Source organism: Pan paniscus, chromosome X, assembly GCF_029289425.2.
Source record: "Pan paniscus chromosome X, NHGRI_mPanPan1-v2.0_pri, whole genome shotgun sequence".
Lineage (NCBI taxonomy): Eukaryota > Metazoa > Chordata > Mammalia > Primates > Hominidae > Pan > Pan paniscus.
The window spans coordinates 77,702,775-77,717,562 of NC_073272.2; the positions used below are offsets into that span (position 1 = coordinate 77,702,775).

The following is a 14,788-nucleotide window of genomic DNA, read 5'->3' on the forward strand; positions in this document are numbered from 1 at the left end:
TTTGTCTGGTTCCAGTGGCTGATGCTTTTCCAATGTGCCTCCGTCCCTGACATGATGCTTCTAGGCTATAGATGCTTCTAGACTCTATCCCTGACATGATGCTTCTAGACTATTTTGTTTAACCCTGGATAGAATAGCAAAAGAAAATTTTGGTGGTTGCTCTAAACAAAACAGAAATTTGAAAGCTCAAGTTTTTTCTTCATTTGTATTTTAGTTAATACTGTACCCATATTTGTAGTTAATTTTAAATTGTACCATGTTTCTGCATACCTCTATGGGTACTCAGGAATTCTAGTCCAATTTTTGTGACTTTTTCCTACTGATTACCTTTCCTCCAACGTTTTAAAAATTATTTCAAATGGAACTGAAAGAAGCATAAACTCCCATAAACCCAGCACCTAGACTCTACAATTGCCAACATTATCTATCCAACAATCTCTGACTGTACCTTTTAAGTACTTTCTACTGGACTGTTTCCAGGATCACCCCTCATTTATTTGGGTTGTTAACCTAAAGAATGAATGGGGGAATCTCCAGTCATAAACAACTTGTCAATTAGGCAAATATTTGAGTTCCTTCTATGTGCTTAAAGATGTGATAGAGGGAATATAAGAGCATTTATGTTCTGAAGGAATTTTTAACCTAACCAAAGAAGATAGTAGATAACTTGTGTGCATATAAGCTAGAACAGTATAAGGGGCTGGGCATGGTGGCTTACGCCTGTAATCCCAGGACTTTGGGAGGCCGAGGCGGGCAGATCACCTGTCAGGAGTTTGGGACCAGCCTGGCCAACATGGTGAAACCCCGTTTCTACCAAAAATACAAAAATTAGCCGGGCGTGGTGGCGGGTGCCACTGTAGTCCCAGCTATTCAGAAGGCTGAGGCAGGAGAATCACTTGAACCTGGGAGGTGGAGGTTGCAGTGAGCTGAGATCATGCTGCTGCATTCCTGCCTGGGCGACAGAGCGAGACTCTGCCTCAAAACAGAAACCCCACAAAACAGTATAAGGATGTGCTTTCTAATTTGGAATTATGAATTATTGGTAAAATATTGCAAAGGTGTATGCTTTAAGTTGTAAATTCACCTTTAACCCTAGACTATATATGTGTTTATATGCAGAAAAAAATAATTCCCATGTCGTAAGTGAACAATTTGGTTCTTTAGCTCAGTGTTTTCCTGTTTTCTTCATTTCCAAAATTTCCCTCTAGCACAGGGGTTTACACATGATCAAAAAGGAGTATACAATGAAGACACCTTCCTCAGTCCCCTACCTACCAGTCCCTCCCCAGAAGCAACCTCTGGAAGACCAGTTTCTTTCAATCTAAGGCTATTTAATATACATAAAGAGGCCGGGCGCGGTGGCTCACGCCTGTAATCCCAACACTTTGGGAGGCCCAGGCAGGCGGGTCATGAGGTCAGGAGATTGAGACCATCCTGGCTAACAAACACGGTGAAACCCTGTCTCTACTAAAAATACAAAAAATTAGCTGGGCGTGATGGTGGGCGCCTGTAGTCCCAGCTACTCGGGAGGCTGAGGCAGGAGAATGGCGTGAACCTGGGAAGTGGAGCTCGCAGTGAGCCGAGATCGCGCCACTGCACTCCAGACTGGGCGACAGTGAGACTGCATAAAGAGCATACCCATGTGTGTATCTATCTATCTGTCTGTCTGTATATAGATATATTAAAATGTAAATGGTGGCATACCTGCTGTTCTGTAGTTGATTAGTGTTTTCTTTCCTGCCTCTTGAATATTCCCTGTCACCTTGGATCCCTTAGAACATAGTGTGCATCACATCTTCCATTCTCACCCTGCCCCATGCTGGCTATATTCCTATATTCGTACTCAGATCATAGACACTTGTTTGCTACCCATAAAAGGAAGAACTGGAGACAACAGTGTCCTCATCCCATTTACCATCAGCACATATTTTTTAAAAATTCCACCTAGAAGCTGAAGGACAACAACAGATTTAAAGCCATATTCTTCTACTCATTTTCAATTTGCTTCACTATGATGGTGTCACATGCTGATTCCAGATAAAAGCAAGTGAATTTCTGATATATAACCATTAAACAAATCTTACTGGTCTTTGGCCATCAGAATTACTGGGCTTTGTTCATCTCCCTTGAATCCTAAAAAATGAAAACACTGATAAGCTCAAATTTTTATTAACCTTGGAACAAATGCAATAATTCCTTACAGTCATACAGCATTTTACAATTTTGAAAGAATTTTCACATATACCAATTGAACCCTCACAACAGCCCTGTGAGGTAGGCAGGGTAGGTGTTACTTTCCTACTGCTAGTGAGGAGAACAAGGCTAAGAGGTGAAGTAAGGTCACACAGTTGGTAAATGATGGAGCTAGGACTAGAATCTAGGCCTTCTGACTTGCTGCCTCCCTGAGAACATTCAAGTAATAATATCCTATGCTATATAATGAATATTTATCTCCTATGATGTTGATCAGGTCTATTTTTATACATTTTACCTGTTTTTATATTACCTTTCCCTAATACTGAAAAACACTAAAACTGATACGAGACATTTGAGACATTTCTTCTCTGTTACTGGACTTTCTTAGATATATCAAACACTATCCTAAGATGAAACTTCTGTTTTGAGGATCCTTGGCTATAAATTCTCAATTATGATATGAACATTTATTTTACAAATTCTACAAAAGTATGTTGAACTTAAGAAAAACAAAACAGGTGTGTTTATATTCTCAAAAGCTTTGCCATCTTTCCCAATATGACTTTAATATGTGTATAAATGGAAAACAGGGAAAGGTGTTCAGCAACATTACAGTATTATTGGGAAACCTATGCAGAGTGCACATAAATGCAAGTTACATCACATTAATTTGTTTTCTTTGTTGGCCTTATAGAGGATGAACCATTAGTGTCTTTCAGGTTTGATCCTGTCTTATATGTGACATCCTCAGCAACAAGCTAAAATGATCTGAATTATACCAATAGCGGGGCTCAAGCAGCAGTGATCAAAACATAATATGTATGTGGTAAAAAGGAACACTTGTTCTTCAGTGGTTTTGCCTAGGTCCAGTGTAATTACTTATCAAAACATGTTTTAAGCTACAGCATCTCTGTTAAATTTAGAAATGTGAAACATGGAAGAGTTATCAACTTGGAATACAATACTAAAACTGAATATAACTGACCCAAAACTACCTGTCAAAAGCACAGTAAAGCTTAACAGGCATAAAAACTAAGGGGTAAAACCCAACTGCTCTGACATAAGAGTGAAAAACAGCAAATGCAAACCATCAGGTTAAAGTGAATCACAAAACATTAGGCATGTAGAGCATGTTTTAAAAATAGGAAAATGACACTGAGCTGTATTACCAGGAATAATATTTTTAAAATTCCAGGTATGGCCTTCTACATTTAACAGCAATGGAGAGAAACAAGCCTATGGGGGAGGTGCAGAAAATGAATGGGATCTAGAAAGGGAGTTGAGTTTGGAAGTTAAGGAAGTCAAAGAAACAAATACATCCAAAATGGATTTAGAATCTCTCCTCTAAATCCATCCTTTCCAAAAAATGTTTCCTATATTGAGAGATTTGGTAAAAAAAAAAAAAAAAAGCTAGTGACAGTAAGTAACTATATTACCTTATAAAATAAAGTAGTATTTAAATGTAGATCAGAAATTATGCTGTCAAAGATAAATCTGCTGACTAGGCTGTAGAATCTGAAACTTAAATGCTGCTATGCTATCAGTGATAGAAGGCAGAAAAGTGTCTCAAAAACAGAATTGCCATACTAGGACTCAACATTAATGAAACTATTAAGAAACAAGTACTTAACTGTTTGTAATTGAAGCCTACTGAAAAACACATTTGTATGTTTACTAAAGAGATCTAACAGTTTTAACTGACGAAAAATACTGCAGCTACGTTTCAGTCTTTTAAGGTAAAACAAGATCTAGAATATTCTAGTTCAGTATACTGGGCTCAAAACCAACTTTCCTTTTGAAATGCATCTAGACTAGACTATATTCCTTACATAATATCATTGTCATCATCATCTTCATGTTTTCTCTTCAGTGGGTTTGCTTCATTGGCCGTGTTCTGTGACGAAACCATGTTGGTGGTAATAAGAATATTTTTGGGCCCAATCATTGAAGGATTTATCAGAACATTTTGAACTGCAGTTGTTGCAGGAACTGTAAACAGAGAAGAAAGCCCCCCCAAAACCAAGCTATGAATTACCCAGAATCTGAAACATATGATAAAAAGTATACAACAAAGCTGAATGTAATTCTAATACCAATTTCAATAGCATGAAGTGCAACTATATCATAGAAGAAACATAGGTACTTATACTGCAATGAGTTGAATTAAATTTTAAAAAATCTTTATTTTTAATTGGCAAATAATTGTGTATTTATTTTTGAATTACTATTTTTTTGAGACAGTGTCTCGCTCTGTCGTCCAAGCTGGCGTGATCTTGGCTCACTGCAACCTCCGCCTCCTGAGTTCAAGTGATTCTCGTGCCTCAGGTTCCCAAGTAGCTGGGATTATAGGCGTGCACCACCATACCTGGCTAATTTTTGTATTTTCAGTAGAGACGGGGTTTCACCACGTTGGCCAGGCTGATCTCGAACTCCTGGCCTCAAGTGATCCTCCCGCCTCGGTCTCCCAAAGTGCTGGGATTACAGGTGTAAGCCATTGTACCCTGCCAATAATTGTGTATATGTACGGGATATAATGTGATGTTCTGATCTATGTATAGATAAAGATTAAACATATCTAGTACAAGGTTGAAGAAGTTCTGTTGTATTTTAACAACCTAGAATTTCAATTTAGTCATGGGAAACTGCACTGGATTCATCATGCAACATACTAAACAAAGGCCTATGTTCAAGGTCAGGAATCACTTCTCTGATAGGCCAGTATTTTACGTTAGTTGCTTATTGTGTGCGGTTAGGTTTCAGAAGATATGAAATCTAGACATACACATTAGTAAACTGTGCTATGACAGAATTCTTATTCCAATCTGTGTGTGTGTGTGTGTGTGTGTGTGTGTGTGTGTGTGTGTGTATCCTATGAAGTAAAGGTACAATTTCATTTGAATTTACATTTATGTTCTGGATTGCATACACATATTCATCACTAAGTTTTGTCGCTTTCTTGAGCTTTTACCTTAACTGCTTTTCCTTGAAGACGACTTAGATTTGTGGACCCTAACTGTTTAGCTGACTGTGTTCTTTGAAAATCTGATGAACACACTGAATACTCTTTCCCTCCTCCCCAAAACGTTACATATATAGTAGTCCTCCCTTATCTGCAGTTTCAGCTACTTGTGGTCAACTGCGATCCAAAAATAGATGAGTACAGTACAGTAAGATACTTTGAGAGATCACACTCACATATATTTTATTACAGTATGTTGTTGTAACTGTTAATTAATTATTGTTAATTTCTTGCCGTGCCTAATTTATAAATTAAACCTTATAATTTAGAAAGTTTATAAATTTAACTTTAAAGGTTGTAAATTTAACTGGAGGTCTTGGAACAATCCCTCAAGGATAAGGGGGGAGACTACTTTATGTAAAATTTCACAGAATTTTAGAGGGCTCATAGGTCCCTCTGAAGAACCCTCATTTGCAGCATTACTGCCACCTTCCTGTTGGGTATTAAAACAATTTACCTCTTGCTATAGGAATACAAACGGTTCTACAATTTCAAATTATTCACAAATTCTGTCCCCCACTCCCAATCACATTACCTGGTTTGACAGGTGTGGACTGAGAAGGTGGAATCTGCACCGTAAATCTTTGGCTTGTCACTGACATTGGAGTTGCAACTTTATTTGGGACAGACACCGTTTGTGGGGTTGCTGTAGTTACAATAAACAGACCATGTTTGTTAGGTGACTTATACAGATTTATATTCTACACTCAGCTTACCGCAAACTATCTTCAAAGCAAAGGAAACTAATAAAAGGTGAGGAAAAAGTCATTAGAAATAAGAGCAAAACAACCTTAAAAAAATTTACAAGCTTGTTTAGATGTTACAAAATTCAGTATAGAATAGTGGTAAAGAATGTAGGCTCTGTAGCCTACCTGCTTGAGTTTGAATCCAGGCTCTCACCTACTAGCTGAGTGTCCTTGGGCAAGTTTATTTAAATTTTTGTGCCTCAGTTTTCTCCTCTGTAAAATGGGGGATATATCACCCATTTCATATAATTATTGTGAAAATTAAGTAAAAATAATCCCTGTAAAACTCTTCAAACAGCATCTAGTACACAGTAAGCACTGAGGTATAGCTGGATGAAGACATAAAGATGAGAGTTTAACCTACCAGAATAAAGACCCAGGTTTTCTATTTATTACCTTAGTTGGCACTTTTAATCTTGGTCACCTGCTGAGAATCAGAAGATGTCATCTATGCCCATGAAACTAAAGCAGAGATCAAATACACCCCTTGAGGTCTCCAGGTGGGCCCAGAAAATTTATTCCCTTTCTGTGTTCAGATACTTTTTAAGCAGAAAAATATCTTGGAGATAACCTAGTCTAAACCCCCAGTCATCTAAATTCTACCCATTATTCCAAGGTACAGCTCAAATACGACCCCGTTTTATAAAACTTTCCTTAATTTTCTCAGTTAAACGTCTTATATCCTGCCTCTGAAGTTCCCTTAACGTCATAGGAGTCATTATTATCTTATCTCATTGACTAGATTACAAGCCTTGACTAACATTTTTCATCCTTGTGAGCACATGGCTCTTTTACCTTGCTCCTAATAGGTACTCAACAAATGTTTGCTTAATAAATGTATTTTGTAAGACTCGAAGACTTAATATATATACTGACATCATTGCTCTCTTAAAAAATACATTTATGGAAATGTATCCATTTCCAATTTTTCATTTGGGGATGCAGGCTTTCCAATACATCCCTTCCCCCTGGAACCAGCAGTCTACCCAGAGATAGAGTTGCTGAGGACACTACAATTATCATTTCTAGAGACAAAGGTGAAGAAAGTCTAAGGGAATAAAGCCCAAAGGTACCGAGAAATCCGGGTTTTACTGCTTTCTCTCCCAAACACAGAAGGTGAGACCTTCCTCTAAAATATCTCCATCCCTAGGTAAGTTTTCCCATGTATTAAGGATCAGTTCAAAGAATTTGGTGAAGCGTAATGAAGCAATGTAAGTATTTTATTTTATAAAGAAAAAAGAAAACTCACAGTAGGTGGATGTTTTCTTGGCCTAAGGATTGTTAATACATTTTAGTAGGTATGGAGTTCAGGCTTTTAAAACTGAACACATTAGACTGTAGATGGAGCTTCCCCCAATTGAACAGAGTAAATACTCAGGTCTTAAGTCTATATAAATCATTTTAATTTTTTTTTTTTTTTTTGAGACAGAGTCTTACTCTGTCGTCCAAGCTGGAATGCAGTGGCATGATCTTGGCTCACTGTGACCTCCGCCTCTTGGGTTCAAGCGATTCTCGTGCCTCAGCCTCCCGAGTAGCTGGGATTACAGGCACCCGCCACCATGCCTGGCTAATTTTTGTATTTTTAGTAGAGACGGGGTTTCACCATGTTGGCCAGGCTGCTCTTGAACTCCTGACCTCAAGTGATAGGCCCGCCTTGGCCTCCCAAAGTGCTAGGATTACAGGTGTGAGCCACCGCACCTGGCCAACTCATTTTAATTTTTTTAAATTTTAAAACTTGCATCTTTATGCCTGGCGTGGTGGCTCACACCTGTAATCCTAGCACTTTGGGAGGCCGAGGCAGGCAGATCACTTGAGGTCAGGAGTTCAAGACCAGCCTGGCCAACATGGTGAAATCCCGTCTTTACTGAAAAAAAAAAAAAACACAAAAAACCAAAAATTAGCCTGGTGTGGTGACGCACACCTGTAATCCCAGCTACTCGGGAGGCTGAGGCAGGAGAATTGCTTGAACCCAGGAGGCAGAGGTTGCAGTGAGCCAAGATTGTGCCATTGCACTCCAGCCTGGCCTGGGTAACAGAGCAAGAGTCTGTCTCAAAAAATAAAAAATAAAAACAAACAAAAAAAAACTTGCATCTTTAAAACTATCAGGTGTTTTTTGGTAGTGCCCTGGCTCTAGATTTTAACAGTCTCTGAAGTATGTACAACAAATGTCTAGCTAGGAATAAAAATCACAACTGATAACTAAAATTGGTTAACCTGCCTAACACACAAAACTGATTACCAGCCTAGGGGTTTAAAAAAGCTGGTATTCATTTAAGTAATGTGAACCCACAGACAAACAGTATATGATGAAAATTTACAAAGATTATAATGCAGATTTCTGTCCACAAAGGTCACAGGTAGGTAATTAGACATGTACAACTAATACTATACCAAACTGGTTTTACAATGCTGAAATGCAAATTTACATCCTGAGAATATGAAGAGAGGGTTTACACACCTCAAAAATCAAATGCTGTTTATACCTGAGCTATATGACAGCTATAGGACTCAAGTTATAAGCAATAAGAGCCAATAAATTAATACTGGTGAAAAGGGACTTTTCTGAAAATACTTTGAATACTAGACTATGCAAGAAACCCAGCAGGAATGTAGGAAAAAAAAAAAACAGGAAATCTAAGTCCATTATTTGTTTTCCTTATTATCTAAACAACGATATTAAAAAGAAACAAATAATGGTTTCTAAATACCATTCTCCACTAAAAGGAACTAGAGCTCTTTGGACAAGTGGATGATTCTAGGACCTAGGCAGAAAAATATAAAGATGAGTTTGGAACATCTTGTTGCATCAGAAAGCAAGAAATGATCACAGAATGATGCAGATACGTCAAAAGGACACAGGAAACAGCTTGAAGGGGCTCCCACTGACCAATCTAAAACAATCAGTACTATGTTTTAAAAAGGTTAGTATTAAAAACAATTTTTTTTCTTTGAAATCCTTAAGATTTTTGTACACCTTAATCTTCTTTCTACTGTATTCTCATCAATGTATTTGGAAATTTAAATTTCTAATAAGTAGTCTACTGCCGTAAGTGTGTGTGGCACCTTATAGAAGGCGTAAAGTACACAGCTAAGAGTAAATTCCTGTTTTTGGTATCAGAGTTTATACCAACAACAATGGGGGCAATGTCCAATTTTATATTCATTTGAGATCAGACGTTCCTTGTGGCTTTCTCATTTTGAAATCCAGTAACATGTATGTTTATAGCTTTACTAGAGGATGAGTAAAATTATTAATAGTAACACATACACAAGAATTTCTGATTCACTTTTTGACTTGCATTATAGTTCAAAACCAAGTGCTGAGGCACTGCTTTACCAGCCAGAAATGCCATTGTCTCCTCTCACTTACCTATAGTAGGAGTAGTAGGTTTGCTACTAACAGCACCAACACTTAATCGTGGAACTAGTCTCCCTTGGTTAGGTCCCTAGGGGATTTAAAAAGCAAATTAATGTTAAGATGTGACACCTAAATTTACCAGGAATGAAATTAGGATTGCTGATGTAAATGATTATGGATAATCCATGGCAAGAAAGTCCTGTTTTTGTTCTCTCAGTGTTCTAAATCCAACATTTAATCTGGGGTTTGTATAAACATATATACATGTCTCTATCTATATAAAAATAGATATGAATACGTATATAATCTTATGCAGTATTAAAGTTTAAGATAGCGGTTATCCCCATTCAAATAAGACTGTAACTACTTTGTGATTTTTAATCTTAACTGGTCAATTTCTTAACCCAAAAAAGAATAAAACTCTTATAGTGGAACTTCAGAAAAGGCAGCCTATTATGGGGAGAACTTTTTCAGTGGTGGGAGAGCTTTATGTCATATTTTAGAAAGCTGGCCTAATTCCTGATGGTATCATTTCCTCTGTTATTAGGCCTCACTAAAAAACTATGATATAGTGGAAAGATTGGGAGTTATGAGGCTTGGAATCAGTCCTAGCTTTGCTACTAACTTCATAAATGAGTTCAGGCCCTGCTTCCTGATGTGAAAAATGACGAGTTAGATGAACACTAAAGTTCCATCTAGCTCGAAAATTTTTTAAAATTAAAAAAATTCTAGTAAGTTATCTTAACCTTTAATCTACTATACTAGCTACAGGAATTTGCTTTTCACAAAGTCCCCTATCATATTCCACCTTTTGAAGAAAGAAAAGTTGACTAAAATTTCTTACCTTTTTAATTAAGGACTTCAGCCTATAGTTTGGAGCTGTTAAGCAGTATCTATCAGGTGGCAGTCTAGGTCCTGCATATGGCTTAATCAGTGGCAAAGGGGTTTGATTTTTCTGCCTTGCGATATCCAGTAAAAACTTAAAAAAAAAATCCTTATTAGAACTACAGTTTAAAAAATTGTAAGTAAAAATAACTTCAAATCAAAGTTTGCTCACATCTCTTGGGGGAGGAGAGGTAAAAGATTGGTCAGCACGACACTGGATTGCCAGTCTCACATCATCTGCATCAACATTAGGTTTCTTAGCATGGCTCGAATAAATTTTTGCATCATCCAGAATTGTAGTCACATAACCTATAAGAACAAAACAATCTTTTCTTAAACATATGAAGACAGCTTAATATTTATGGCTACTTGTCTTAATAAAACTTTCCACTAATTTGTAGACGGTTTATAAATTTTGTGGGTTTTTGTAGAGACAGGGTCTCGCTATGTTGCCCAGGAAACTCCTGGCCTCCCCGCGACAGCCTCCCGAAGTGCTGAGATTACAGGTGTAAGCTACTGTGCTCAGCCTAAATGCTGATTTTAATAAGTAATTGTCCTGTCTATATGATCAGTTTTAAACAGATATCACAGTGTGAAAACTACTGTCCCCTAGCTTGAGCTCCTTTCGTTCTTTAGGCTGAATTCTATGATACTGTTAACATAATTTGGTTGAAAATGTTCTTACAAGGCTGGGCGCGGTGGCTCACGCCTGTAATCCCAACACTTTGGGAGGCCGAGATGGGCGGATCACTTGAGTCAGTAGTTCGAGGCCAGCCTGGGCAATATGGCGAAACTCCCTTTCTACTAATAATACAACACTTAGCCGGGCGTGGTGGCAAGTGCCTGTAGTCCCAGCTCGGGAGGCTGAGGCACAAGAATCGCTTGAACCCAGGAGGCAGAGGCCGCAGTGAGCCAAGATCGCGCCACTGCCTTCTAGCCTGGGCAACAGCGAGTCCCTGTCTCAAAAAAGAAAATAAAAGAAAATGTTCTTACAATAAAAATATCTTTTCAAGTTCACAAGTTAGGCAAGTTTTTGGTGTTTCATTAACTTACGGAAAGCAAATTCCAACATTTGATTTATAACCCTTGGTTCATACTCTGTGATTCCCATATCCTTCAGGATCTGTGCCATCACCTGTGGATTCAAATAAAAACACCAGATGCAGAATTTGGTACTGGAAATCAAGGCTGCACTGAAGGGTAGTATTTATATTTATGATACAAGGTTCCCCTTCTTTGGGCTCCAAAGTCCTACTCACCCTTGCCCTCCCAAGTGAGTCAGTGATCACACGAAATCGCATAGTACGCTTTTGCAGAAAACTTTTATTTTTATTTTTTGGCGGGGTTGGGGGCGGGGTGTGGGGCAAAGAGAAGACAGAAGTTGGCTTCCCCAGCAGAGGTAAGTAGCTCCAGCTGGTTGTCATTTTTGGCTGTGGCGGCGGGTTAAGGTAGCATCAGAACCCTGGACGCGGAGTCAGGGCTGGCAGATAGCTAGAGACGAGGGGGAGGCAGGGGCCCGAAGCCCAGGACTCAAAGCTGGGCAGCCGTTCCGCAAGCTCCGCTGGACCGCGACCCTCTGGCAAGACTTGGCCCAAGCGGCGAGATAGGGGCCCGGGGGCCAGGGCGCATCCCCATCACCCTCTCCTCCTGACGGCCCTGACTAGACTGAAACGAGCGTGCGAGCCGACCCTCAGGCCCTCAGCGTGGCCCCGCCTCGCAGGTCCCTGGCTGCACCTGGCTTCGCGATCCGCGGCTTATCCTTCGCACTTACCAAGGCATCTCTCGGAGCGTTCTTGGGAGGCGCCATCTTGCCCGACTCCATGTTATCCAGCCACTCGTCATCCGCGGAGACAGAGGAGAGAGGAGAGCTCGCGGGCTCCTCGCTCAGGCTCCACCCCTGCGGGGAGCGGGAGGAGGGAAACGGAAGGCGGGGTTACGTGCCAGCCGCCGGGGGCGGGAGTTTCAGCAAGCCGCTGGCCAGGGGAAGAGACGCGCTGGGGTGCCCGAGTTCAGTATTGGAAGAGGCAGGTAATCCTTCCCCATGGAGCCTGCTGGGGCCTGAAAGAAGTAGAGGGGCCGAGAAGCTCGACTTCCCAGAGTTGTTTCCCGGCAAAGGGCACCAAGTGGGCCAACCTCACCTTTGCGGGGGTCCCTCCTCACACCTCCACGGCTACCACCTTTGCCCCTTTCGGCTTCCCGGAATTCCAGACCCAGTCGGTGTTAGGGCTGCTTGGTCCAACACAGTTGGACCCGTTACGTTTGAATGTCACATCAACAAGGAATACATTTTTAGTATAAGTATATCCCAGATTTGCACAGGCCATACTTATGCTACGAAATAATTGTTCTGATATTCATATTTAACCGGGTGTCCTGGATTTTTATTAGCTAAATCTGACAATCCTACCCAATAGCTTGCTCTCCCCACAGCAAGACTTTGGTCAGCCCTTGTCACACTCAAAGCCCTACCGTGGCTGCCCATTTCACACTGATGAAAAACTAAAGCCTTCACTCGGCCCGTTAGAGACCCTCTTAGCCTCTCTTGGCCCTGGAGCAGCTTCCTGTCTCCCCGCTGAGGCCAACACAGGACCCTTCCTTGCCTCCCAGTTACACCCTTCCCAGCCCCTCACCCACAGAACAGCCCGAATGACTTTTCGTGAGAACCTACCATCCAGCCCCAGTGACTTTCAAAAAATATGCATCAGTTAACTATCTCTGGCTTAAAATGTCGCAGATAACTCATTCTTACCCTCCACATCCACCAACGCCCTAGGATTCTCCCTCAGGAACAGGAACCGTGACTCACCCAGGCCAGAAACGGAGCAGGCAGCCATGTTGGCGCTTTCCCTCAACAATCCACACTCAATCTAGCAACAAGTCTTGTCCGGGTGACCTCCCAAAGTTCTATCCATGTCTCCACATCTCCATCCAATGCTACTATGCTAACGAGTCCAAGCCAACATCCTTACCAAGATTACAGAAATATGCTCCCCAAATAGTGTCCCCCCACATTCCTTACACAGCTAGACGGACCTTTCAGTCATAAATCCAATCATTATTTTCCTTAAAACCCTCCAGTGGCTCTCCTCACAAACACATACACAAATACATACTAATTTCCCAGGCTTAGCGGGTCCTTCAGTTTTGTGGCGCAGCTCACCTCATCAGACTCATCAGAATCAGCCGTCCACCTGGCCGCCATCTTGAAGTTTGGGCAGGAACTCCCCCCAACCAAGAACCATGTGTTCTCAATACATTGTTTCCAGTGAGAGCACGTGCTCCCACGCTGAGCTAGTGCCTTTCTCCACTCTTACTGTGGCCAACCTCTGTGTAAAACTAGTAACAGTCCCTTGCTTTTGAATATTTGCAAGGTACATTTAAAAATAGGTGGGGGCCAGGCACGGTGGCTCACGCCTGTAATCCCAGCACTTTGGGAGCCGAGGCGGGCGGATCACTTAACGTCAGGAGTTTGAGATCAGTTTGGCCAATGTGGTGAAACCCTGTCTCTACTAAAAATACAAAATTTAGCCGGGCATGGCAGGGCACGCCTGTAGTCCCAGCTACTCAGGAGGCTGAGGCAGGAGAATCGCTGGAACCCAGGAGGTGGACGTTGCAGTGAGTCGAGATTGCGCCACTGCACTCCAGCCTGGGCGACAGAGCGAGACTCCATCTCAAAAAAAGAAATAAAATAAAATAAAAATACGTGGTATATTTGCAAGGTACAACATTTAAGACTACTTTAAAATACCCTAGTAAAAGAAAGCCTCTCTCACCTGTTCCAGCCACTGATGTCACTTTCACAGATGGCACCATTGTTTATCAGTTTCTATTCTGTGCAATTTACAAATAGTATCTTGTTTATATATTTTTCCTCCCACTAGAATGGTACTATAGTCTTAGGGTGGCCAACCTTCAGAGAGCCAACCCAGGACATAGATGTGCTAGATGAAGAAAACCCATAACATATTATAAATAATTGTCCATATGTATCATTACTTAAGAATAAGTGTTCACTTGAAATTATATGTTTTGTATGTATTATTTTCTGTTACATAAGTGCTATTTAAACAAAACAGTAGGACTAAACAGTGGCCATTAGTAGTAATTAATAGTAGGATAAGTTAAATAATATGTGTGAGAAAATCTAACAATATTTTTCATTATATTTCTGTCCTCAACAATTTAACTCTTGCACATTTAAATTTTGTACATCGTATTGTGTATTCTTTATATACAGAAATATAAGACTTTTAAAAGGAATGTAAATATAAGACAAATGGCTATCTATATATATTTTTAATTTTTAATTTTTCTGTGTATATAGTAAGTGTATATATTTATGGGTACATGAAATGTTTTGATGCATGCATGCAATGTGAAATAATCACATCATGGAAAATAGGGTATCTATCTCTTCAAGCATTTATCCTTTGTGTTACAAGCAATCCAATTGCACTCTTAGTTATTTTAAAATTTACAATTAAGTTATTATTGACTATAGTCACTCTGTTGTGCTAGCAAATACCAGGTTTTATTCATCGTTTCTATTTTGTTGTACACATAAACCTACCTGCGTCTCCACCC

At 40.1% G+C, this 14,788-nt stretch overlaps 1 protein-coding gene across 1 annotated transcript; it reads right to left on the reverse strand.

The window, feature by feature from the left end:
• Positions 1-2,153: 2,153 nt before the first annotated feature.
• On the reverse strand, positions 2,154-13,787 carry TAF9B (TATA-box binding protein associated factor 9b). The gene is made up of 8 exons (XM_008978130.3): positions 13,365-13,787; positions 11,976-12,101; positions 11,258-11,339; positions 10,377-10,513; positions 10,164-10,298; positions 9,332-9,407; positions 5,751-5,861; positions 2,154-4,185 (listed from the first exon to the last, which is right to left on the reverse strand). The coding sequence occupies exons 1-8, from the start codon at positions 13,404-13,406 to the stop codon at positions 4,022-4,024; spliced, it is 873 nt and encodes a 290-aa protein (XP_008976378.2). The 5' UTR covers positions 13,407-13,787; the 3' UTR covers positions 2,154-4,021.
• Between the last annotated feature and the right edge of the window lie 1,001 nt (positions 13,788-14,788).

Coding starts and splice junctions, on each gene's coding strand:
- TAF9B (XM_008978130.3), bottom strand. CDS start 13,406: ATGGCGGCCAGGTGGACGGCTGATTCTGATGAGTCTGATGAG. Junction 9,408..10,163: donor TGAAGTCCTTAATTAAAAAG/GTAAGAAATTTT, acceptor TAAATCCCCTAG/GGACCTAACCAAGGGAGACT. Junction 5,862..9,331: donor ACCTACTACTCCTACTATAG/GTAAGTGAGAGG, acceptor TTGTAACTACAG/CAACCCCACAAACGGTGTCT.